Here is a 24,470-nt window from a genome sequence, read left to right as displayed (position 1 = left end):
TCCTCATGCATAAGGAAGGAGGCCAGTTTTCAGGGAAAACCTCACGTCCTGTTAGCAGTACTGTAACTAGGTAAAAGGTCAGTCCCAAGAACCGTTATGTAGTGTAATGGTCGGGGAGAATATAGGTGAAAGGGCAGGTTACTACTAGAGCCTATATTGGGGCACCTATTTGGAACATAACAGAATGGGTTTAGTTTAGACATAGAGAGGTGTTTGTAAGTTTCAGGGATAAGTAGTTTAGGGTTCTAAGTTCTCGTGGGTCATGGATAGCTGGTGTTTAAGGGCAGTGAGGGCTTTTAGAGTTCAAGGAAGAGTGGAGATCAGGTCTACTGAGGTGTTTCAAAGGGTCTGGGATGGATGGGCTGTAGGCATATATATGGGTTAAAGAGTTCAAGAATGGGTGGGGTTAGGGGTAGTGAGTGACTTTAGGGGTCCGGGATGGTAGATTTCTGGGGTAGAAATGGCTTTTATGCTTTAGGGAAAAGTGTTGTTTAGGTGTGGTGAGGGGTTTTTCTGGGACAGGGATATATGGGGTTTAGGGGTTGTGAGGTGTCAGTGATGGATGCCTTTTATGGGTGGTGATGGGTCAGAGAATTAAAAGCAACGGAAGTAATTGTCTGACAATGTAGACAATATCAATATATGAAATATTATGCCATGAAGTAAAGCACTGAAATAAATATCTCCAACAGAAATGTTTCTGAAATTAAGACCTGCATCTATTGCATTTGCACATAATAAATAAGCATTCAAAATCCAATGTCGACCACTAAGACTTTCTATCGCTTGGTTCCTATGAAAAGGTAAATGCCATTCATTCTGAAAGTTTCCATTAAAGAGTTTAGATGAACTTTTTTCTCGTTAATGGTATTCCATGAAATTGTTTTTCTATGAAATCATATAAACCTTGGCTTGTATGTGTGCTGTACAAAGAAGCACATATGAAAAGTGAGAAAAACATTGAGAAAAGAAAACATTTCGTCTTGTCAAACCTGTCAATAGAAAGCTCAGGATTTTGGGGCAAGTTACTATCTATAAATCTTTGAATATACGGATTTGCACCAAATTCCATGGTGGTTGCAAGGGACTGCTGATGCACCACCATGGAATGTCCCCTTGAACACAGGGTAATCCAGAAAACATTGGATTTCAAAGCTTTGAGTTACTTTAGATTACAATCCAACGTAAATCAAATTTTGATTGTAAATCACAACAAAACACTATGGCCCAGATTCATCATTGGCTTGCAATGTCCTTGCATCATGCATGGTGTCGCAAGGGCAACGTAATCCTGAAGTCAGATTTACCAAGCAACGTAAGACCACCTTCATGACCCTGCATTGCTTTGCAAATATGGCTTAGCGCAAGGGAGCGCTAGTCAGTGGATTACATTATTTTACCACGGTAAGGCTTCCTAGGGTGGAGCGTGAGCATTAATACGCATCCTCCAAGGGATGTTGGCCCATTCCCACATTTACCAATACTGGTTCCAAGGCTTCCCTTCCTGCACATAAACAATCCTGCCTGCAAAGCAGGCACCCTTGCTAGATGATATGTGATATGTGGTGTGGCTCACTGGTTAGAGGAGGCATACCCTGAAGCAGAGGTCAGACCCGACGCGCCAGGGTCCTGAGCCCAATTGTCCATGGACTCGATAATTCTCGCTTCGGTGCCCACTCTAAGCACGAGTTCACACTATGCAGCTCTGGGCAATAAGCTTGCTTAATCTCCACAACGGCCCCCCGCGGCAGGATGCCTGGCTTTCGCCTTGGGGATGCCCAGTACGGGTTATCTCACAGGGAAAAGCCAGGACGGTTTCCCAATGCAAGAGCCGAGATGCCCTAGGGTAAGTCGAGCGCTATATAAGAGCACACATACATACATACATGAGGCAAATGGGCCTATGTTGGCACTAGGCTGCACAGAGCACACCAGCTCAGTGGGAGTGCAGGAATTTGCCTTTTCTTAATAGATATGGTGTGTTCCTGCCCCCTCCATTAGATGCAATGCCGCGCAGCAAGTTGTCTTGTTGTGTTCCACTGCATCAAATGGTGATAAATCTGCCCTCCAGTGTCAGGTTTGCTTTCTAAAAGTAACTCAAATCCCACACAAAGTGTTTGTAAATCTGGGCCTCAATGTACACTTTATTACTTTTTGGAAATCCTTAATACTAGAATTTGTAAAACGTTTGAAATCGTTTAATTCTGTTATTTTACTCGGCACAGTACTCTAGAATGATTAGTTCATGGTAAACCTAAATACAAATCCTGTGTCGAAAATTATCTTCTGATATTTGTAGATATTCTCAACTGTGTTTACCTGGTTGCTTAATTATTATATTGAAATAAACAAGTAGCATACATTTTAATTTATGTTCTCTCAATATTTTTCCACAGATCATTGCTGAAAAAAACATTCATTGACCCAAAAAGAATAAGCCTGTTTGGAAAGGTAAGGGATACTATTTGTGTCACACTCCCGTCTGCAGTTTATTTCATATTAAATCAAAATAAATGAATGGAATTGGGAGCAATTAATCTTTTCTGACAGGTTTGACATATCTCCCATTTCTGCATTTTGTTCATTGATCTCTTAACAACCCTGGAGAGATTGTCAGTTGTTTTCTGTTTCCCAGAATGCCTATCCTACTTTAGGAACAGGAGAGGCGACAATGAACCTACTCAGATGCCTACCTTCCTCAACTGCCTTATAATCAAATGTTATAGTATTCGGTTTTCGAATTTCAGGAAAAAGACTACAATACTTTTGCGCAATCAAGCAGTGTGAGGATTTATACAATTATTGATTATACAAACGTTTAGAAATATTTGCAACAAAGGCTGGACTCTTCGAGTTGGACCCTGTTTCAAATAACATTACAATCAAGGGAGAATGGAGTGAGAATCGTAGATGGGTAGTCAGATAATATATTCTAAATAACCAATTTACACATGTTAACACAAAACTTTGTTAATTAATAGCACACCACAACTCATGTTTACCTTGCCAACGTGTATTTTTATTATTATAGGATATTACATACTGTATTGTTAGTTACTATTAGTTAAGAAATAAACTTAAGCAAGAGGAAATAAACAAAAAACGTACAGTCATACAACATTTACATAAGTTTACAATCCATTGAATAACTTGAAAGACTTCATGTAATATTATCGCAAAAGTATTTCGAATTTTTTGTATAAACGATTTTGTTGTTTTATGTTATACATTACTCAAAATCTTTGTTCCATAAAAGCATGATTCATGACTCTGTTATCCTGTACATTAATAAATACTATATTGTTAGTCCATGTTTTGTCCTAAATGTTATATTATGGGGCTTATTTACAAGCCCCTCGTGCCACCGTGCTCCACTTTTTCTGCCTCATATTTACAAGTACACGTAAAGCCACCTTGCATGGCTTTTTGTGTACTTTTGAATCTGGCCCCTTTACACGCAACACTTTGCGTGAAAGTGGCATGCCATGGGTGTTTCTGTGGGGGTTCTCATGCAACACAAATGGCTTCTGCTGCATTTCCAGATTTATGAGACATCGTAAAGCTGGAAATGCGTCAGAATGCTGCGCCTCCCCAGGGGAGGCGTAAGGAGGTGCAACAATGGGGATGTCTGGGAGGTTCATGGGACACCCTTTTAACCCTAAGAGGATTCATCTTAGGGGATGCATGGACCGTGCACCACCTTTTTGTGGTGCACTGTCATTGTGTCTCCTAAGGGCATATTTGCCATTGTGCCAGTTTCAATAATACAGTATTGGCACAGAAACAAAAAAATTCCCTCACTTGCATGTGGCAGCGCCCCCATGCAAATGTGAGAAAGCCTTCTCGGGATAGCACTGGCACTAGATTGGTGCCATTACTATCAGTAACACAGAAGAGGCTGCAAAAGCTTCTGTAGCCCTTTCTGTAATACCATAGTGCTCCAAGGTCACTAAATGTAGGAGCTCAATAAGTGTATGCACCCTCAAGGCACTATCTTTGATTCGGTCCCAAAATATTTTTACTTTTCACATAGAAATAAATAAATTAACATTCCTAAGTGTCTAAGAGAAATAATTCCTGGAGAAATCATTTTCTGATGTGGCATGCAGACTGAATCCATTGTTAACATTAAACGACTGTGGTGTTTTTTTATCAACTGAAAGTGTTTTCTTGGATAAAAAGTGAACGTTAGGGCCTGTATCAAACCTGCAGGTCGAGTTTTGCAGAAACCTACCATATTTCTCTGCTTTCCAGGTTCTAAAACTCTTTTTTCTAAACTGATGGCTATTCTTATGCCTTTCTGTACCTTTGGAAATACTGCTGGATAAGTAACCTCGTAGCACTTGAGATAAGTCATGGACTGGTTCAGCATTCCTTTTCTATGCCGGAGGGTCGACTTTGTGATGATGATCTTGAAAATATAAAACAATCACTTTCAGGTGTGGGATGTGAGCATGGTTTTTTGTTGCCAATGTCAACAGCCATTTAAATCAACCCAGGAATCGGAGAAAACACACAAGGAACCCAAACTAAATCATGTGTCCGGAGATTGCATGAGTATTCTGATAAACCACAAAAATTGTAGTGAAAAATGTAAACTGAAAGATTCTTTGTTTTAAATGTTTGGTGCATATTCTTTGGAACATCTGCATTGGTGCAACACCTGCGGATAAAATATATTTTACCGCATAAAAATACAAATTTTGGGGCATATTATCAAGGGGGTTTATCTCCGCTTTTTTGGCTTTAAAAGCCAAGAAAGTGGAGATAAAATTATCTCCCTATTACCTAGCTGTCGCTAACACCAGTTAGCGACAGCTAGTAGGAGATAGCGACCATCTTGGGCCCCACTTTGCATGTCAGTGATATTTATCACTAATGACATGCAAAGTGGGCGTGCCAAGATGTTAGCGACTGGAAACAGTCGCTAACATCGCTATCTCCTATTACCAACTTTTGGAGATATTTGCGCTAAGCGCAAATATCTCCAAAAGCTAACACCTGCCCTGAGCAGTTCTTAGCCATGTTATCCAATGGGAGGTGGATAACATGGCTAAGAGCATTAGCTCGGTAATGCATGAATATCACTGACTTTTCAGCGATATTCATGCATTGCGGACGATTTTTATCTCATTTGAGATAAACCTTGGTAATACCAAGGTTTATCTGCGATAAAAATCGCCGCAGCTCAGTGGTAAATTTTTGTCTCTAACCAAGCAGCTATTGCTTGGTAATATGCCCCTTATTTTTCTCATTTTCTTTTAAAAAGTGCAGTACAACTAAGTGGGTGTCAATGTATTTTACACGAAATCAACATGTTAGGTTGAATTACCTTACATAGAACTGGAAAATAACCCAGAAAGTCACAAACTCAAATAGAAAATGACAATGTTTCAAACCAATCTTAATGGGGTTGATGGAGGAACGAGAGCGATGATTAAAAAGAACACAGACAAAAGTTCTTTGCAATTGTGGAAGTCTTTGGGGCATCTCTCATCAACTGCTAGTGAGCTCCAGACGGTGGGATCTGCACTAGTGATCGCCTGTAGGATCCTTGTGAGGAAGGCCAACTCTGTATATTTAGAAAGAAGTTATATAATTACTCAACGACATTGCATCCAGGTATAAATAAGGGATGTGCATCCAATACGGTGAAAATGTGAATTTTGTTTTAATTATGCACTTGTGGGGGTGTGGCTAACAATCCAACATGGTGGCAGCTCTTTAAGGAAGTTTTGCTTTCTCAAGCATTTTTTGACCGACAATTCATCCTCACTCTGCCACTGCTCACGCTAAAAAATGGCAGCAACTTAAAGAGGGCTGGACGGCCTCTCCAACTGTACCCCTCCCTGTGGTCACCAAAGCTGTTGCTACTAGAGGCGCCGACTCACGCTGAGGGCCGGAGACGCTGCAGAGACGACCAAGGCATCATTGAACCAACCAGATATGCTAGAGCACTTTGAGAAAGCCGGCTTCCCATGCGGCCCGGGCTCTGACTGAGGCAGAGGATGAACCCAGGGTCTCACAAGCTGTAGACTGCTCACCTGCCTGTGGCTGCTTGACTGGGCCCAGGGCTTGAAGAGGCTCTGGCAGCTGTGTTGGACTTGGAGACTGCCTGAGGAACAGCAATGGGGATCCCCAGCCACCCAGGATCAGACTATAATGGTAGTGGGGCCTCAAACGCCCCCTACATTGCCCACAGCATCCAGCCCTCACTGAGAGGCTGCAGAGTGCCACTAAAGAGACCTGCTCGCAAAGGAGTTCTTATGGAAGTCAGGGCCCCTAGAGACTGCAGGAGGCTGGCAATAGAGGCTGCCTGCTCCTCCGCGGACCCCCCATTTTCCTCAATGTGAACATTGGAAAGTGGGGGCCACTGGGACACTACTGATGTTCTGCAGGAGTGTGGAACTTGGAGGCGCATATAGGCCACCTCATGGTTGGGTCAGCATGGGGAGGTTGGAAATGCAAATGCCGCCTCCCATGCACCTCACTGAAGAAGAGGAATGATAGATGGACCCACTGTTGAATAGTGAAGTTACACCTGATGAGACTTATCCAATATGTGAGACACTGGCGTAAGTGGGTTGTCTACAGGAGGAGAAAAAGAGCATCACTGAGGGGGAAATGTGCCAAAGAGATACATTGCTGGACACAGCACTGACTCAATGGGCCTGGCTGTAGACAGCTCATCCACTTCCCAGTCACAAGGGTGAAACAGCTCATGGGTCCCAGGCTCAGAGGGTGGGCGGAGGTATTAAAATCAAAAAACTGCAGAGGGGCTCTCCCTTACCCTCTCACCTACCCCTGCAGGCAGCTGTGCACAGTGCTCTATCGTACACTCTCCCCATACAGACTCTGTAGCGAAATAGAACCACCCCAAAACTTGCTCTCACCAAGGTGGGAGGCAAGGGGGGGGCAAGCTGACTCAGCGCAACAAAATGAATAAATATGTGATTTCCATGGCCTCACAGCGAGAACCTGCAAATTCATTCCCAAATCGAGCACCGGATTCAGTTGTGGCGATGCCGGAACCAATCCTCTAAGAATTTATGGTGGTCATCCAAGGGATAAAAGGGATTCAGGAGTCAAAAAGGGATTCCTTTGTAATAGATATGTCTATGTTATGCGCCAATGTCAATAAAACAAATGACCACTTGAGAGACATGGAAATTAAAGTGACAGACATCAATACCTCCACAGCCACTCTAAAGGAACAGGTTGATCTCCTACAACAAAACAACACACTAATGCAAGCCAGGCTGGAAGAAATGGAAGGAAGGTCCAGGCACAACAATATACACTATGGGGTCGATTCCGATTCGGGAAAAACCACTCCGAATAGCCGTTTGTAGCGTTTTCCCCGTACGAATCGTACCCTGCAACGTCCCCCGTACGTACGACGAAGTACGATTCGTACCAGGAGCCGTACTCCGTACGAGTCGTACAAGACACCGTACGACTCTAATCTCCGTACGATTCTTCCTCGGAACCTGCTGTACGCGACATCTGTACGGTTCGCGGCTGGTTTTTACGACCCAGCAAGTACGATATGTGTCGGGTACGCACCGTACGACCCTTTTTCTACGGGAGCTGAAAACAGCCGTAAAATCAGAGTTCGTACATGGGGTACGGCTCGTACACCGATCGTACAATGGGGGTACGGCTCATACACCCCATGATCGCACGTACCCGTACCCCTGCAATCATGGGGGGGTACGCGCTGTACGGGGTATATGTAATTGTGCGCTTTTCCGTACGAATCGCCCTTACCAGACGTGGACCGTACGAATCGCGTCCTGATTCCCCGGTCCGGATCGTACTCGTCGGGTCGTACGGCGTGTGTTCGAGTCATATGGTTCACAGTCTCAGCCTTGCAATACCTATGGATCGCAACGATTCGGACGGATTCACGGAATGCAGATCGTACTACGTGACTCGGGCGGACGGGTACGATTCGTACGGAAAGGGCTACGAATACGAATCGTACGGTGGATTTTTTTACCGGATCGGAATCGAGCCCATAGTGTGAGTGCTGAATGAGCAGAAGGCCCTAGCGTGGACCTATTCATGGATTATTGCATCCTCAACACTCTACAACCACAATATTTCTCCAAAGGAGTAAGCCCACAGGCCACCCCAGCCTTATCCCAGACTGGGAGCGCCACCGCAAACAATAATCATCTGTATTTTTAGCCATAGGGACCACAACCCTATAATCCAGACAGCTAGACAAAAAACTAATTTAAAGTTTGAAAATGCTACTATCCGCCTCTACCCAGACTTCACACTTAAAGTACAACAAGACAAATCTTCCCTGAGGTTAAGAAAGCTCTCCATGCCAAAGATTTGAAAGAGAGGTTGCTTTTCCCAGCCAAACTGTGAGTGGTTGCTGAGGGCAAAACTTTTGCCACTTTGTCAACCCAGTGGAGCCGTTTAGAATGGCTAGTGGTTTTGTGCCTGGTGTCCTGCAACAAAAAATACAGTGGCTCCCCCACGAACGCATAGAGCAGCAGACGCAACCCAGCGCAATGCCACAACAAATCATCAGTCGAAGGTGAAATCGGGAAATATTGGGGTCATACTGGTCCAAACCCTGAAAACAATGAATACTGAACATGATGCTGGTTTGTGCATTGCAACACCTTGGGGTACTGTCATTGATCGATGGAGGACAAACCAAAGACTATGATACGTGCCCTGAGTGGGTGCAACCATAAACACACATCCGGTATGTGTGAGTTCTACAATTGATTTTGGCTACTTCGTAAAACTCTTGCCTAGTTAATAGTTTGTGGGGAGGTGAATAGTTTTGGGCCCGCTAGGGTGGGGTGCTTAAGTTTTGGGGACACAGTCAATGTTCATGTTGAAGAGCAGGTACGATCTAACTTATGGAGATATTATGCAGGGCACCAGAACATACCCACGAGGTAGAACACTACAACCGAATCATGCAGGAGACTTTAAGGATGCAACTCTTTTGTATCCGTTTAAAATTACTGTCCTGGAATGTAAATGGTTTGGAAGACTGGGTGAAGAGAAAGTTAGTAATGCAATACCTTTGTTAACATAACCCAGACATGTTACTTCAGGAGTCTCGTGGGCAACTCCTGTAAGGCCATACCTACCTGTGAATATAAAATGTAAGCTCATGCTAATTTTCTCTGAAACCTGAGGGATAGGAATACTGCTTAAAAAAAGCACCCCACTAAGACCTGAACTAATCCTCAGGGCAAATATGTGGCCCAATCTGGTACATTGAATGGCCTGAATACCAACTTACGCTTGATATACATCCCACTGAGGCACCAAGATATCATTCTCCCAATGCTTAGCACCCTCTTGTTAAAGATGCCAGAAAGCATCTTGATTATGGGAGGTGACTATTACGTAGCTATGTCTGAAGATATAGATAGACGGTCAAATGCACAAATGACCAGGACTACCACCAACCTTGCCTCCTTCATGATGGCTGTCGGCCTCGTAGACGTGTGGTGCGTCCGGCAGCCAGAGGAATGACCATATAACTTTTTGTCTGGGTTAGACCACAGTCTCTACTGGCTAGATTACATAATCACCCAAAACTCCACCATGCCAGAATTGCTGAGGTTCAATATTTGATCTGTGGCATCTCCAACTACTCACAAGTATGGCTAGATTTTAGAGGGAACTTGGGAAGAAGTTTGTGGACATGCCTATGAAAATCTGGCCATTACCCTTGTGAAGAATCTACTGCAAACTATTGACAAATATTTTAAAATAAATGGTGGATCTGACAGTTCGGAACTGCCAATGTGGGAAGCTTACAAAACTGTAATCAGGAGCAAGGCTTACTTCCCAATTGTGGGGGGAGGAGTTTCAAGAGCAAAACTTGACCAGGTAGAAGAGGAAATCACGGACCTAGAAATAAGCTCAACTAGCAACCAGACTGAAGATGTTACACACACTCGTAGACTAAAGAAGAGAGAGTTTAGGACCTTGCGGAGGAAAGCGCAAATACATCCGACGTAGTGTCCCAGAGAATAATATATGATGTAGGCAACAAGGAGGAAAAACTATTGATCCGGCTGGAAAAGTTAGATAAAGCCCACACTTGGGTCCTGCAGATAACTAATGACAAAAAGAGACGAAGACAAACCCTGATGAGATAGCAAAATAATTCACTGGGTATTACGAAGACCTCTACTTCTCTAGGGAACACTATAGGTTATCTAATATAAACATTTTTCTCAGCGAGATCAATGTCCCTAAATTATCTGATATACATAGACAGTTATTAGACACTGATTTTCAACCTAGTGATATAGACCTTCAAGGAAGGGGGTGAGACCCAACAGTAACCTCATCCAGCTTTACAGAGGGTTGGCAAGAGAGGGGATATGCCCATACCAATGACTAAAGATAGGTTTAAAATGTTAGGGATATATATATATAACGAAAGAACCACAACTATTCTATCATAAAAATCTAACCCCCATACTTTACGCTTTGCTGCAGATGTACAGCATTGGAGAAACTTACCGATCTCCCGCTTGTGAAAAGCGGCAATGTTCAAAATTATGACATTACCCAGAATGCTCTATGCCCTTCAAAATACCCTCTATTGAGTACCCTGATGCGTGGAGTGAACAATGGTGGAAACAGCTCTTCCTGATCTACAAAAATACTATTGGGCTTTGTAAATAGGTGCAATTAATGATTGCACATTCCCTCCTAGGGAAGAACCAGTGAATCGGTTGAAGAGGCTTGCCTGGGGACAGGAGGACTACTTGTGGGCACTATATAAGACGCCAACTTTTTGGCGAGTGCTACAATGCACCAAGATGGTGATACACAACTGGAAGAATGCTACTGCCATTCTGGGGTGGGGGCAAGGCTGACTAAAATGACCCCCATTTCGGTGAACAGCAACATTGCAGAAGTGGGTAGGATACAGGGGTTTTCAAAGTGGGATCTTATTGGGATATACAACTAAGGGTACGTTTGGCAAGGTGGGAACATGCTTACATTCGCCAGCATGCTGTGTCAGTATAAACTGAGACACACAGATATGTATAAATAACTTCAGCTCAGACATGTCAGTATGAACTGAGACACACAGATATGTATAAATACCTTCAGCTCAGACATGCACTAGCAGCCCTTATCCCCGCAAACACCATGTTTGAAAACTTTTGACTTCGGTGGATGATATATTGTCGTACCGCTCAATAAGCGGATAATCTCACTGATATATAAAAAACTGATTAATTTCTCCCCTGATATCCTGCAATAGCTTAATACTATATGGGAATCTGAGAGAGTGGATCATAAGGATTGGAAATGGGAGGAGGCCATAGGTGCATTTCCGAAGATTGCCTTAAAACTGTGTTCAGGCCAATAGAACTGCGTATTTTGCATAGATCCTCCTACTACTCCTGTATGGCACTCCATGCTATGCGCAGATGGTCCATTAGCATCTACGTTAGAGAGTGTTGGGGAGTGGGTGCAGTCTTTCATGTGTCATGGACCTTACATAAGCTACGATCTTATTGGGAGACACAGAGGGAAACCATTAACAATGTCATGGGATACATTATGCCTAATATGGCGAACTGTTGTGTGCTGAATGTCTGCGGCGATGATCTCCCACCTAGATATGGTAAGCTGTGTTTATCCTTGGGGTTGTGAACTGCTAACCAGAATGTAGCCCAGTAATTGGGAGCGGGCAGAGCCCCTGGAGTGGTGAAGTGGATGAACCACGTGGACAAGTGGAAGCTAGGGGAACAAACAATCTATCACAGTAGAGGGTGCCCCCAAAAATATAAAGACATCTTGGCTCCTTGACTAGAGTGAAGAGGATTAACGTGAAAGTCACTCAACTTGGCACCTTACTATTGCGACACCATGTATAACAGGACTGTACATGACGATGTCCATTGTAAAAAATAATCAAAAAATAATAATTATGACCTTGTGGATGAGCATTTATAGCAGTGAACCCAGAGATGTATATTGCAATTATCCAAAATGCACAATTTAATTAGTTGTTCACCTTCAAAGACTCAGATATTACTTTGTGCAGATACAAGTGAACACCACATGTCAGGATTCATCCTCCATGGTTTGCTTTCCAATTTTTTGCCGAGGTAACGGAACACACAATTGTGCTGTACCATGTTTACCTTTCACCAACAACTGTGTGAGTCAGTTGCATAGCAATGGTGAAATAATTTAATGCAAGCATAAACGTTGGACTGTCTACTCCTAGTTAGATAGTAAAAGACAATCATAACTTGGATGTATTGGGAACCTTAAATGCCTAAGGTCCAATGCTATAACGCTGGCTACACTATTTATAGGTTAGGCTACCCTATGTTGGTCAGAAAGAGTCAACCTTCTGCCCAGTAATAACCACCTTTTCACATATATTTTAACCTTATAGTATCAATTCAAATATCCCTAGAAGATCTGCATGTGACGGAAGAGGTGTAAATGGAAAGGCTTTCTTCCCTCTCTCAGCTTGAGATAACTGTGTTTCACCAAAGAGTTTTCCAAAACTAAACTAGGTGGGAGTAACTGGTTCAATGAACTGATTTAACATCTTTAACTGCAGGAAATGATCGACCGTGAGTACATTTGGAGTAAAAATGCGAGTCTTCCTATCACTAGAAATTTGCATAAATGCAGAAAGAAATGTAGCATGGAGGGAACCATCTCTACTCCTTAAATCCGCACGGGGTAGACAACAAAATTCATATTGCACACAAAAAAGTGGTAGTGGATGATAAGAATATGCACTGACACAGAAGGAATGTGGCATAAACATATGTAAAAAATACATAACAAAGTAGGTGATGCCATAAACATCTTATTAATTCAAAGAATGAGAAAAGTAATCATACATGACAAGGAATTCATTCCACATGTTTAAAAATAGGTCTTGCCTGCCTTGAAGTTGATTAAAAGTTGTACATTGGCTGATGAGGATGTTTGCAGTAATTAATTTTTAATAGACATGTTTGTTGTAGTTTTCTACTTTTGAGAATATTTGATTTGGATATCATCAAATCGTTTTACTTAATAAAGTTTTCCAAAACAAGATGAACTGTTTTGCAGCTGAAACTTCATTGAACAAAATCAAGAGAGGAGACTTAACAATGTGAATTCTCAATATAAAAGAACATCGAAGAAGAGCATCATCCCAAAACTTATGTGTGATTTGGCATTGAATCAAAATGCATCAGAGTCACAATATTAGACATGGTTATGGACTGGATGCTAAGAAAGTCTATAGAGCCCCCTTCATGATTTTCTGATGAAAGGGTGACTCTTTCAATTAGCAAAGGTGCCTTCCTGCACAGAATAGTTGACTTGAAGGTTGTCAAGTGACTCCTAAAGTGGGTCCTGGTTAGAAGTAAAACTACGTATGTAAATACCTCCTTGCCAAACGCATAGCTCTTCATTGTAGGTGAATGTAAATTCTAAGGTGATCAGCAAGGCATTACACTCCCCTACAATCAGGGTAGAGACAAGAGCCAAATATAATATTCACAAGTAGGATCAAGAAGATGCAAAGAGCAGTAAAAAAAATCTGAGACAAAAATAGTACTAAAGGATTTGAAGAATGCAAGGAAATATCAGGAAACACATTTGATGAAATGCATCTTTGTTTTGTGATTGTATTCTTTATATCTGATTAAACCAGTAACTGACAACACAGAAAATAAACTATTGCATCTTGGAATGGGAACCTCAGATAGCAGACTATGGACAGACAAGAATCTTTTAAAGGGCTATTTATAAGGTTTGTTCATGCCTCTTTCTTGGAACACATTATAGTCAGTGTGGGCACTGAATTCTGCAGTCACACTGCTGCCCGTAAAGTTAGACTCTCCAAGGGGCATATTATCAAGGACGGCATTCAAAATTATCACCCCTTTAGTGGCAGAACACTGCCGCTAAAGCGGCGATAATGAGCTTGATAATATGCCCTTGAGAATTCTGATAGAAGTCCATGTTATGGTGTGAACATGGGCTTCTATTGGAATTTTCCAAGGCATAATATGAAGCCCATTATCGCCCCTTTAGCTGCAGTTTTCTGCCACTGAAGTGGCGATAATTTTATCGCCATTCTTGATAATATGCCCCCAAGTGTCTTGCAGAGCAACACCTTGGGTGACTGCAAGCATAGAGACTTCAAACCAATGTCAGTTGCTTGAACTGCTAGCCATGAACGAAGCAAGGTGTTCAACAAAGTAGTGTTGGCCAGTGCATCTTATAAAAATGTAAAGACTTCTCTCAGTACTAATCTGTCAACATATCTCAACACGGATGTAATAGATTTGCATTTCCAACATTTCAAATCCAGTGTTGATTTCAGATTGGTCCTTTCATTGACATTCAGTATATTCTAGAGATAATCCATTTTTGACTTTAGGTTATTTCTGTAGAGGGGCTTTTATATGAAAGTTTCTTGACATTATTCACCCAAAACTCATCAGTTGATCTCAAAATCTAGTTTTTTCCCAAATCTTTGTTGGTATTACTAATATTTAATATTCCATTGACTTTCATGAAATTGCCAATTTGAATGTAGTGGACATATTATTTGCTAAGCAGTTAGAAGTAATAAAAAGTTATTGAATTTGATTTTTGTATGTTGTGAGCATTTGTAGAAGGGATCACCCTATTAGATAAAGGTAAATTCGTTTTTTTGTGGAAAATATGACAGAATTACATTGAATAAATGGACAAACATAAAAAACCCCTGTTTGTTCCAAGTTGGTATAAGGATACTTTCCCCTTGGCTCATAATATATTTGCTTTTCCACAAAGTAGAACTGGGCTTGCAATCTACTTCAAACACTTTTTTTAGAATAATATAATATATTATCATTAATTTGCATGGGCATATATTGGGCTTCAATCGTGGAGTAAGCACACTTTCAAAAGATAAGCTATCAGAAAAATCAACTTCTGGGTTTACCCACTTGGGGGTTTCTGAGGCATGGACATTTAGCGAATGTCTCAAAGTCAAATTATTAATGATCTACAGTGATACCTAACGTCTGGAAACTAAAACTTCCTAAAAGTGTAGAGACTTTTAACTTTATTCTAGGAATTAAGAAAGCTTTTGAAACCTCTTACAAATTCCTGAAACATTTCTTTCTATATTCATGTGGAATGTTATTTGCAAGATAAGCAAAGTAAGCTTAAAATCTATAGAATTTTGGGCAGTTGATCCATTTTTATAAAACTACCTGTTATCACAATGATTAATATTCTACATCATGTACTATCAAAAAGGAAACTTTAAATAACAGACATTCAGGAACTCATGCAACTTCCACACCTGGATGCACCAAATAGTTGCGGTTAACTCTGAACCCAAAAACAACCAAGGAAGGGGACCCAAGAAGAAAAAACCCAATGCCCCATGGTACACCAAGACTCTGGCAGATAGCCACCTCCAATGTCGGAGACTAGAAAGACACTGGAGACAAACATATGACACGGCCTCCAAAATACGCTATGTCCAACAGAGGAAAGTATACCTCTCTGACATTAAAGCAGCTAAAAAAGACTACTTTACTAATCTCATAATGGAAGCGCGCCAAAACCAAAAAACCATCTTCACCATAGTCAAGTCCTTCACCCATCCGAAAGCTCTCACCATTGACATACCTCCCTCAGAGAGTCTCTGCAACCAAATTGCAGACTACTTTGTTGATAAAATTGTCAACATTCAGAAAGACTTTCCTCCACCTCCGACGACCATCGTACAAGTTACAGTCAATTACCCTCCTCTCTCTAATTTTAAACCAGTATCCTTGCAACAGACAAGCAAGGCAATCCGCGCCTGTAAATCAGGAGCACCCACGGACTCCTGTCCCCCAATCATCCTTCACCATCTGATTGATACAGTCAATCCTCACATTAATGGAATCATTAATGAATCTCTTGAATCCGGAATTGTACCTGCCGAATGGAAAAAGGCTACTGTCAAACCTCTGTTGAAAAAACAGAATAAACCATCCACAGACTTGACTAATATGCGGCCCATCTCCTTACTTCCTTTCCTGGGCAAAGTCACGGAGCATCTAGTGCACGAGGAGCTTAAAACCTTCACAGAAGCCCATAACATCTTGCACCCACAGCAATCGGGCTTCCGCTCCGGTCACTCGACCGAAACAGCTTTGATCGAGCTTGCTGATTCTATTAAATTCCTACAGGATGAGGGCAAGCAAGCTGTCCTCATCCTGTTGGATCTCACAGCGGCATTCGACACCATCTCGCATGTTATTTTAATCAATCGAATGCGAGAGATTGGCGTGACAGACTCAGCCCTGGCCTGGATTTCATCATTCCTATCAAACAGGTCTCAGACTGTGGCACTAGGACCATATCTTTCCTGCGAAAAGCCAATTACATCTGGAGTGCCCCAGGGGTCCATATTGAGCCCCCTATTTTTTAATATCTACATGGCACCCCTCTTAGCTGTGATAGAATCACATGGGATCCTGGTCACGTCCTACGCTGACGACACTCAATTGGTCGTCACCATTGACAAACAGCGTACGGACGCAGAGCTCCGCTTTAAAAACTGCCTCTCTGATGTCTTTGAATGGCTAAACACTAATCATCTTAGATGCAATAGCGCAAAGACAGAGATCATCCCAATAGGCAAGAATCCTTCTTTTTCCCCTAAAGATTGGTGGCCCACAGGATCCGAGGCCCCTCCTAGTGCAGTTACATCAGCTAGAAATCTGGGCGTACAATTTGACTCTTCCCTTACTTTTGACGACCACGTTAAGATCACTGCCGGTCGATGCTTTGGACTAATAAAATCCCTGAGGAAATTTTTTGATTTCCTCCCAATTGCAGCCAGAAAGTCAGTCGCGGTAGCCCTTTTACTTTCCCGACTTGACTACTGCAACAGCCTTATGGCCGGGGTGAAAAAATCTACCCTCAGGAAGTTGCAGAGCTTACAACATGCTGCAGCTCGACTGGTTCTACAACTCCCCAGAAGGTCATCTGCATCTGCAGCCCTGAATTCACTTCACTGGATGCCACTACACAAAAGAATCTTTTTCAAACTGCTTCTCACAGTCCACAAAACCATGCAAAACACAGGACCCCGTTACTTTGTAAACCGCTTCAAGCGCTATAATCCCTCGCGCTGCTTGAGATCTTCTGGGACTAACCTTGTTCAAATTCCCAGATTTAAATATAAGACCAGAGGAGGAAAATCCTTTAATGTTCTGGCAGCTAAAGCATGGAACACATTACCCGCCGACCTTAGAGCCATTAACAATGAGAACAATTTCAGGAAACTTCTCAAGACATGGGTCTACAAACTACCAGACTCCTCTGTCCTGGCTGCCATTTAGCTTGATCCTTCATTCACCACATTTCCTCAGTTATTCCTCCGTAACTTGCCCAGCGCCATGATGCTCCCCTGGGAGCGAACGCTTGCGCTATACAAATACCCATAAATATCAAATAAATATCACAAATGATAGCATTTGATTGGTAGTGTTATTGTCAATGAACTTTAGAAACGAAATCCCACTTGTGTTGCATTTCATATCCTGCAACACATTAATATTTCCCTCATCCATGGGGACTCACATAAATATGATTCCTTAGCCCTTTAAAGGAATGCAGAGTATTTGCAAAAAAGTACTTCAAATCATGAATCAGACTAAGAGATGTTTTCCCTTCAAACCTCAGGGCCAGATTTATCAAAGTTTCCTAAAGAACAGCCTGAAAGAGGGTGGGGGCAGGAACAGGGCCGGACTGGGAACTGAAAGCAGCCCTGGCAAATTTTGCTAGACCAGCCCTGGTCCGGCGGGGGGTTTGGGGGTGTTCTCCCCCCAAGAAAATTTTGGAAAAAAGACAGACCAACATTTTTCACATTTTCATTACATATTCAATTCTATCAAAGCACAGTAAATAGTAGATGATGACCTTAAAGAGCACCAGGTTACCCACCCAGTCAGATGTACCCATAGACATTCTTTCAGAGAGCACCAAAAATAAACAAGTAGTGAATCAGAGAGAACAAAGTAAAAGTGAGACCAGCCCTCACATAGTGTGTAGCGAGCAAGCGCAGAGAGCAACCATAAAAGTGTGGAGACAGAAAGGCCAAAACAAAGCACTTTTCAACACATTTTCTCTTCTAAACTGCACTGATGATATCACCATGACTGCAACGAATGAGGCACTTCCAATAACTGATCACTTCATCCATGTACAACTGAGCCAGTTCATAGGTACAATGGATGAATCCATAACAATGCCCTTGAGCCACAGAATAATTAAAGACGTCATCTTTGTGCCATGGTCTCTCCTGGGCTGGGTGCTTGTGGTCGCTGCAGGGGTGCAGTGCTGCCAGAAGACCACATGCCATGAGAATAGGTGCTACTCTTGTTTCCCAGTCATTACGTGCATTCTGGGACATGTAGTTTTGTTTTTCAAGTTATGGGCCTGGGTTTAGATTTTCATGCAAAGTGCTGAGGCTAAAAGGGCACGATGGGGTGAAAGCATCACACGCTGGTCTGGAGTCATTTTACAGTCTGTTTTTCAAAGCGAATCACAATTTCATCAACCAGTGGTGAGAAAAATGAAGACGATAAATGTTTTTGACACAGTGTTTGGGCCTCCTCTTTGGCTACCACTCCCTACACCTAGTCTCTGTATGTGTGCCCACATACTTGGGTCTACAGGGTACTGCTGACAAGATGCCAGTTACCAAGTGGCTTTTCTTTACCATCCCCCTCCAGCAGCGGTGTGCCCCTGAACCAGCCGGCATCCCATGGTGGTACACACATCAGACTGCCCTTGCATGTGTGAGCATCCCCTAACATGTGGGTAGACCTCTTCCAGCACCCACTCCAAGCATCTTTGGTCACAAGGTTTGCTGGCCTGGCAGTGTGTGTGCACAAACCCAATGCCACCACCTCTTCATCGTGGGGCATGTAGCATGCAGGCTGCCTAGTATGTTAAACCACTGAGACGCACATAACCCACAGCACCTAATCTGCACAGACTACATACAAGTCAATCATGGCCAGCACCCTGTCCGTGAGTTTCATTCTGGTTCTGTAAGAACCAGAGTGAAATCTATCATGCACAGATATACTACAAAAATACAAACAGTACATGTTGCTTTGATTTCCATTTTATAAATGCAGGAGTACAAGTACCAGAATGCAATATTCCTCCTACGTGTATTATATAGTACACTCCGAGTACATGTTCTGCTGGTTTTTGTTTTACAAACAAAGGACTACAAGTATCAAAATGCACCCTAGGTCAATTATAGCATAAAACAACCTGTACATGTTATTTTCATTTTACAAACGCAGGACTCCAAGTATCAGAATGCAAAGTTCAATATACATGCATGATATAAAACAATGCACACTGTTATTTTAATTTTCTTTTTACAAATGCAGGACTGCAGCTACCAGAATGCAATATTGAATAGACAAGAAGAACACAAGCTGCTTGTGTAGTTTAGATTTTCCTCCTATGAACGCAGGTTACAAGCATCAGCACACTAACTGGGAAACAGAAGCAAGATAAGTTCTTGTAAAAACAACTGAGGTGGTAAATCGCAAATCTCTAGTCACACACTGACCTGCTAAAAAAGGAGGGATGCTATCTCACTCACTCAGAACTCCCTCATACCCCAGGACCTAAGCTCCTCACTAGCCAAGCGCCTAGGAGGCATCAGGTGGTTCTTGGTAGTGCTATAGATACTCATCACACAGACCTAGCTGGTGTGACGCAAACACCCCTCCCCCAGCAAAATGAACTGAGGAGCCACTGAAACTCTCATACCTCACACACATTCTCAGTAAGGAGGCTGAACTGGGGGCCCTTAAAGATGGAACAACACCACCGCAAAGGCCTGCGGTGGGCCCCTGGCTGCAGAGAGACATACAGGCGTCATACCAGAGCTATGCAAATCATTAAAATAAATGAAAACATATAGAAAAGCTTTTTTTAAATTCCTGAATATGTGTGAAATGTTGCATACTTTTAATATATTGATGTGACGCACATCCCTTTATAACTGAACACCTCTTTGCCGAGCAGTCCTTTCATTATGCTCTGAAGGCAGGGCCATGCTGATGTGCTACAAAGCCAGCATACCAAAACACAGCAAGCCACAATAATGACGCAGTTTGTCTCAACAGGATGCCTGTGCCGGTCTCATCGCCTCAAGCATGGCTTGGCGCTGCATAAACGGTTTACTCTGTGGTCGAAGTGGGGGAAAAAATGTAGGGGAACTGTGTGCGGAGACTTCGAGGGCGGAGCTAACCCAAGGATTCAATTAGTGGGCGGAGTCAAAGGTGTGGCCAGAATGTGCAAAACAGCACAATTTTTAGTATTTGTTTGGCATTTCACCGACCAGTAACAGCTTATTGTGTTATTTAATTCAACCAATGGATTTACTTGATTATTTAAGGCTTAATGGGAGTTATTGCCATTTAAATACGTTCACAAAGTGGGATATATTTCCAATCAGACAATGTCCCAAAGACGCTTGAAAAGTGGAATCATAAGCCATTTGTCTCAAAGCCATGCAGTTTCTACCATTAGCACTTCTCCTTACTTCTTCCACAAGAGCAGTTCAAACATGAATGGCAAAATATCCTGGTTTGCAAATGTTTTCCATATAATTATGGCTCTGCCATATTTGCCACATAATACATCATCCACTGCATAATCCTACAGTTTTAACTAATCATTTTTGTAGCTCAAACTTATAAAAAGTTACTAAAAAACTTGACTTGAGTTGCTGCAAAGTGGACGGCCCTTTGCAAAGGTTGACTGATCACCTTTCTCACTACTGCATTTGTATGTTATACTGATACTAATGAGGCAGAATTTTTGCAGAGACTTAATATGTGTAAAAATGTCTAAATAATAAAGTATAAGACAATATATTGCATTACTCTGCAGCCTTTTTTGTTGTTGCATAATTTAGTCAACACTGCAGCATCATTTTGTTCCCCTTTGCTGCATAATTCCAATGGCTCCAGAGACGGCAGCACATGTTAAAAGTGCTTGTGCATGAAGCAGAGAGACTATGAAGTTTGCAAACTTAGTTTGGTGTGCGTGCAAATCCTGCATTGCAGATCCTTGGTGAGTTGCAGCTACTACTGCTGAAACAAAGCCAATGGAGGTACCAATGGGTGAGGTAGACTGGCCTTGATGGCAGGGCAGGCTTTAGTGCTGGTGTCGCCCTGTGCAACAATGTTTGCTGGTGCCCCCAATGATCACCTACGCCTCGAACTCCCTCACTACCACCCCTTAACAGTCCCCCTCAAGTCTCCCTAACCACACTCTTTCTCAGATGCATGTCATTTGATTTACAGCGCCAATCATACCAGTGTGCAGTGTCAGAGCACTTTACATCACACACTACAAAGAGACAATCAATTATATGTGTGTAATTCACTGTATAGGAAATGTTACATAAAACAAAGGACTACAAGGTGTAGAAGCTACATGACAACCATACTAGAAGGCAGTATAGTTTGATAGCTCACTGTTCTTTGTTAGGATTTTAACTTATAAACTGCAGGTAACAAAATCAGTAAACTGCTAACCTCATTAACATAATGTGCACTTTGTGATCTGCATGGTACATGTTCTTTGCAGCAGGCACATTAACTCTCTGTGCTACCTTTCCAGGAGTCAACCCTTCCACTAGACACAACTTCGATCTCTCTCTAGGAAGAACATTAATCACCAAAGTTATCATAACATTTTTATTGTTTCTGAAAATTGCTGGAGGCCAGGAAGGAGGCTGCTAGTTTTTTTAAAACCATAATATACTTGCAACATTGCTCACCCACCCGAAATAGGTACCCAGTGCGGTCACACCGTTCGCACCGCCCTAACCTGCTCAAGGTTCATGTGACCTCAGTGACAGAGTCACAGTAACTGGATCACTGTTGCTCTAGGGTGTGCTGCTTCGTAGGCTTGCCAGCAAGACTGGAGATTAACTTTAGTATGGATTGTGGTGGACAGGCCTTCAAGGTTAACCCACAATTGAAACCACGAGGGTACAACTGCTTGTGCTAAGACATCAGGTCTTCTAAGGTCAAATGGGGCCTTCTAAGGTCGAGCATGGGAATAATCTCCCTCAGGAGAGGGGTCTGGTGGACTGGTCATGAAGGCTGAACGTGGTTCCCCAGTTCCAAATTCGACAGCTCTGGCCATAGTGCCACATCCTCTCCCCCACTGAACACCATACTGCCCCACTGAGAGAAACTCGCACTGCCTTCGGCTACAACTTAATTGTGCCTGCTATAAACACTTGGATGTGGCTCAATTCAAATTATGCACTTGATAAGAGTAATATGTTTCCTAAAAAAAAAAGTGAAAGCAAACTCTCATAGGGAATGCAAGATTAAGTAAAGCATGTGAAATGTAAGCAGAAACAACATGGCTACCTTAACGATCTCTCACTCACTATTCAGAAATCAGCGAGTGGTTTTACCTGAAACGTTAAGGACATTACTACAGGGCCCTGAAGGGAACTGTTTCAATGTCCATTGCTTATATCCTTACAAAACGTAAGCAGTAGGGTTTAAAAAGACCACATACATAAACAGAGAGCCATGGTACACATTTTGTTTTCCAATCCACCCATCAACCAGGTATTGCAATAGATCCAGGAATGGCGCACTTCCCCACCTGGGGACAACAATGCCGTTCAAAGAAAGACGAGAAAAAAAAGTAGAGTTTCACTGCAAAGTCTGTAAAGTGAGGCTGATGCGTTTGGATGTGAATAAAACTAATCTGGCCACTTTGCAACCACTCTGTCTTGCTTTATTTAGTTATGTATTTATTTTTCATATTTAAATTTTTTTATTTCTCTCCATCCTGTGGCTGCACTTTGGACTAGAAAAATGACATAAAGAGGGTATTTCCTGCAAGAATGTTTTTCTTTTTTGGATCTATTTCACAGGGAAGCATCCAAATGAAAGAAGGAAAGAGAGGTTGTGAACTGTTTCTTCAAGTCACGATTTTCAGTAAGTGAGGAGCAAGACAGAAAGAGATGGGCTGGCTGAGACTGGTTGTGCTTAATGTCACTGTCTCTGACTCATGCAGTCGGTCTGACACGGCAAAATCGGCCCCAACAATAGGACCTGCCCCCTGTCCCAAAACCGCCCCCCACCCCATCCAGCCTACCGGGGGACTGCCCAATTCCCGTACTTACCAGTCCACCCCTGCTTCTCCTCCCTTCCAGTCTGCTGAATAGTCTGGGCCTCTGCATCATACAGGAACCTTCCAAGGCCTGTGAAGCATCAAAGACATTTGAAGGAATCTGCCTTGGAGTGAAGGAGTCACGCCCCTGCGTCCACAGGCACCACAACTAAGTCGACCGGTCTGCTGATCCTGAGCTCTTCCGGACTTCGAAATGTTCTGCAACGCAGATGGTGGTTTTCCACAGATCCCGGGGCCTGCCTTGCCCTCCCACCAAGTTTGAGTCCTGCATCCCTTGTGGGGGTTGCAATAACCGAACCTCTGTGCACTTCGTCAACTTGCAGTTGCAAAGGCTTGTTGGCTACACCCAAGAACATCTTAGGGATCCAAGTAGCCCCCAGCTCGAGAATCTCCAGAGACCAGAATCTTCAGTCACACCGCATTGTTGTACATCGTGGCCTGCATCTTTTAGTGAGTTGCTTGAAGTCGTCTTGCGACTCCAGTGCCTCCGTCCTGTGGGTCCATTTTAGGGTGACACTTTTTTATTGGGCTCCCCTGATTGCTATGCAGGCTGCCCTGACTCCCTTGCTCTTGGTGAGTCCCCTGGATCTTGCTGGTCCCAACATTGCTCCTTCTTCAATTCCTGTGTTGGTTACATTTGCCTAGGCTTGTTGGTGCTCCTGCCAGACACCAACCCCCCAGCACTCAAAATCCTCTGTGGGACAGCTCGTGCATGGCTCCTGGTTCTCCTCAGCATCGCCTGGTCCTCACAGGTGCTGAGTCAAGGTCATCATCATCCATCCTGCAAAACCCGACATCAGAGGGCATTCGTCTTCCAAGTCTCCTGGTCACTCCTGAGTGACATAGACTCTGTTCCCTCTGTTTGCAGGTATCTCTCATCTTGAATCCACATTCGGATTCCTCCGGACACTTTCTCCTTCTTCAGCAGCAGCACTTTCCTGAAGTCCGCCTTTGGGTTGAAATGTGGTTTCTGACACCACTTCACACGTATGCACTCAGCTTCCCTGGTGTGGGTAACGTGGGTACTAGGGTATCCATGTGTGGGGTAGCTCTCTAACCTTCTGTCTTCCACAGGGTTTCTTTAGGGTCCACTGGGAAGGGTCCTTAATCTTTAAATATCCAATCGCGACTTACCCGTAGAGTTATAGGGGGCACGCAGTTGTGTTCCCACTCTGCCCATGCTCTCAGTGAGGTCCCTATCTACTCACCTTGAATGGTTCCTTCAGTCCCCATCACTT

General features: G+C 43.0%; 1 protein-coding gene across 2 annotated transcripts in view; it reads left to right on the top strand.

The window, feature by feature from the left end:
* DPP10 (dipeptidyl peptidase like 10) overlaps positions 1-24,470 on the top strand; it is a 1,575,897-nt gene that overhangs the window by 1,495,548 nt on the left and 55,879 nt on the right. For both annotated transcript variants that reach the window (XM_086957361.1, XM_086957360.1), the window contains exon 21: positions 2,397-2,451. In XM_086957361.1, coding sequence (XP_086813487.1) covers positions 2,397-2,451 — 55 coding nt within the window. The remainder of the gene's footprint in view (positions 1-2,396; positions 2,452-24,470) is intronic.

Source organism: Lissotriton vulgaris, chromosome 2_1, assembly GCF_964263255.1.
Source record: "Lissotriton vulgaris chromosome 2_1, aLisVul1.2, whole genome shotgun sequence".
Classification (NCBI taxonomy): Eukaryota; Metazoa; Chordata; class Amphibia; order Caudata; family Salamandridae; genus Lissotriton; species Lissotriton vulgaris.
This window is presented reverse-complemented; position numbering and strand designations above follow the sequence as displayed.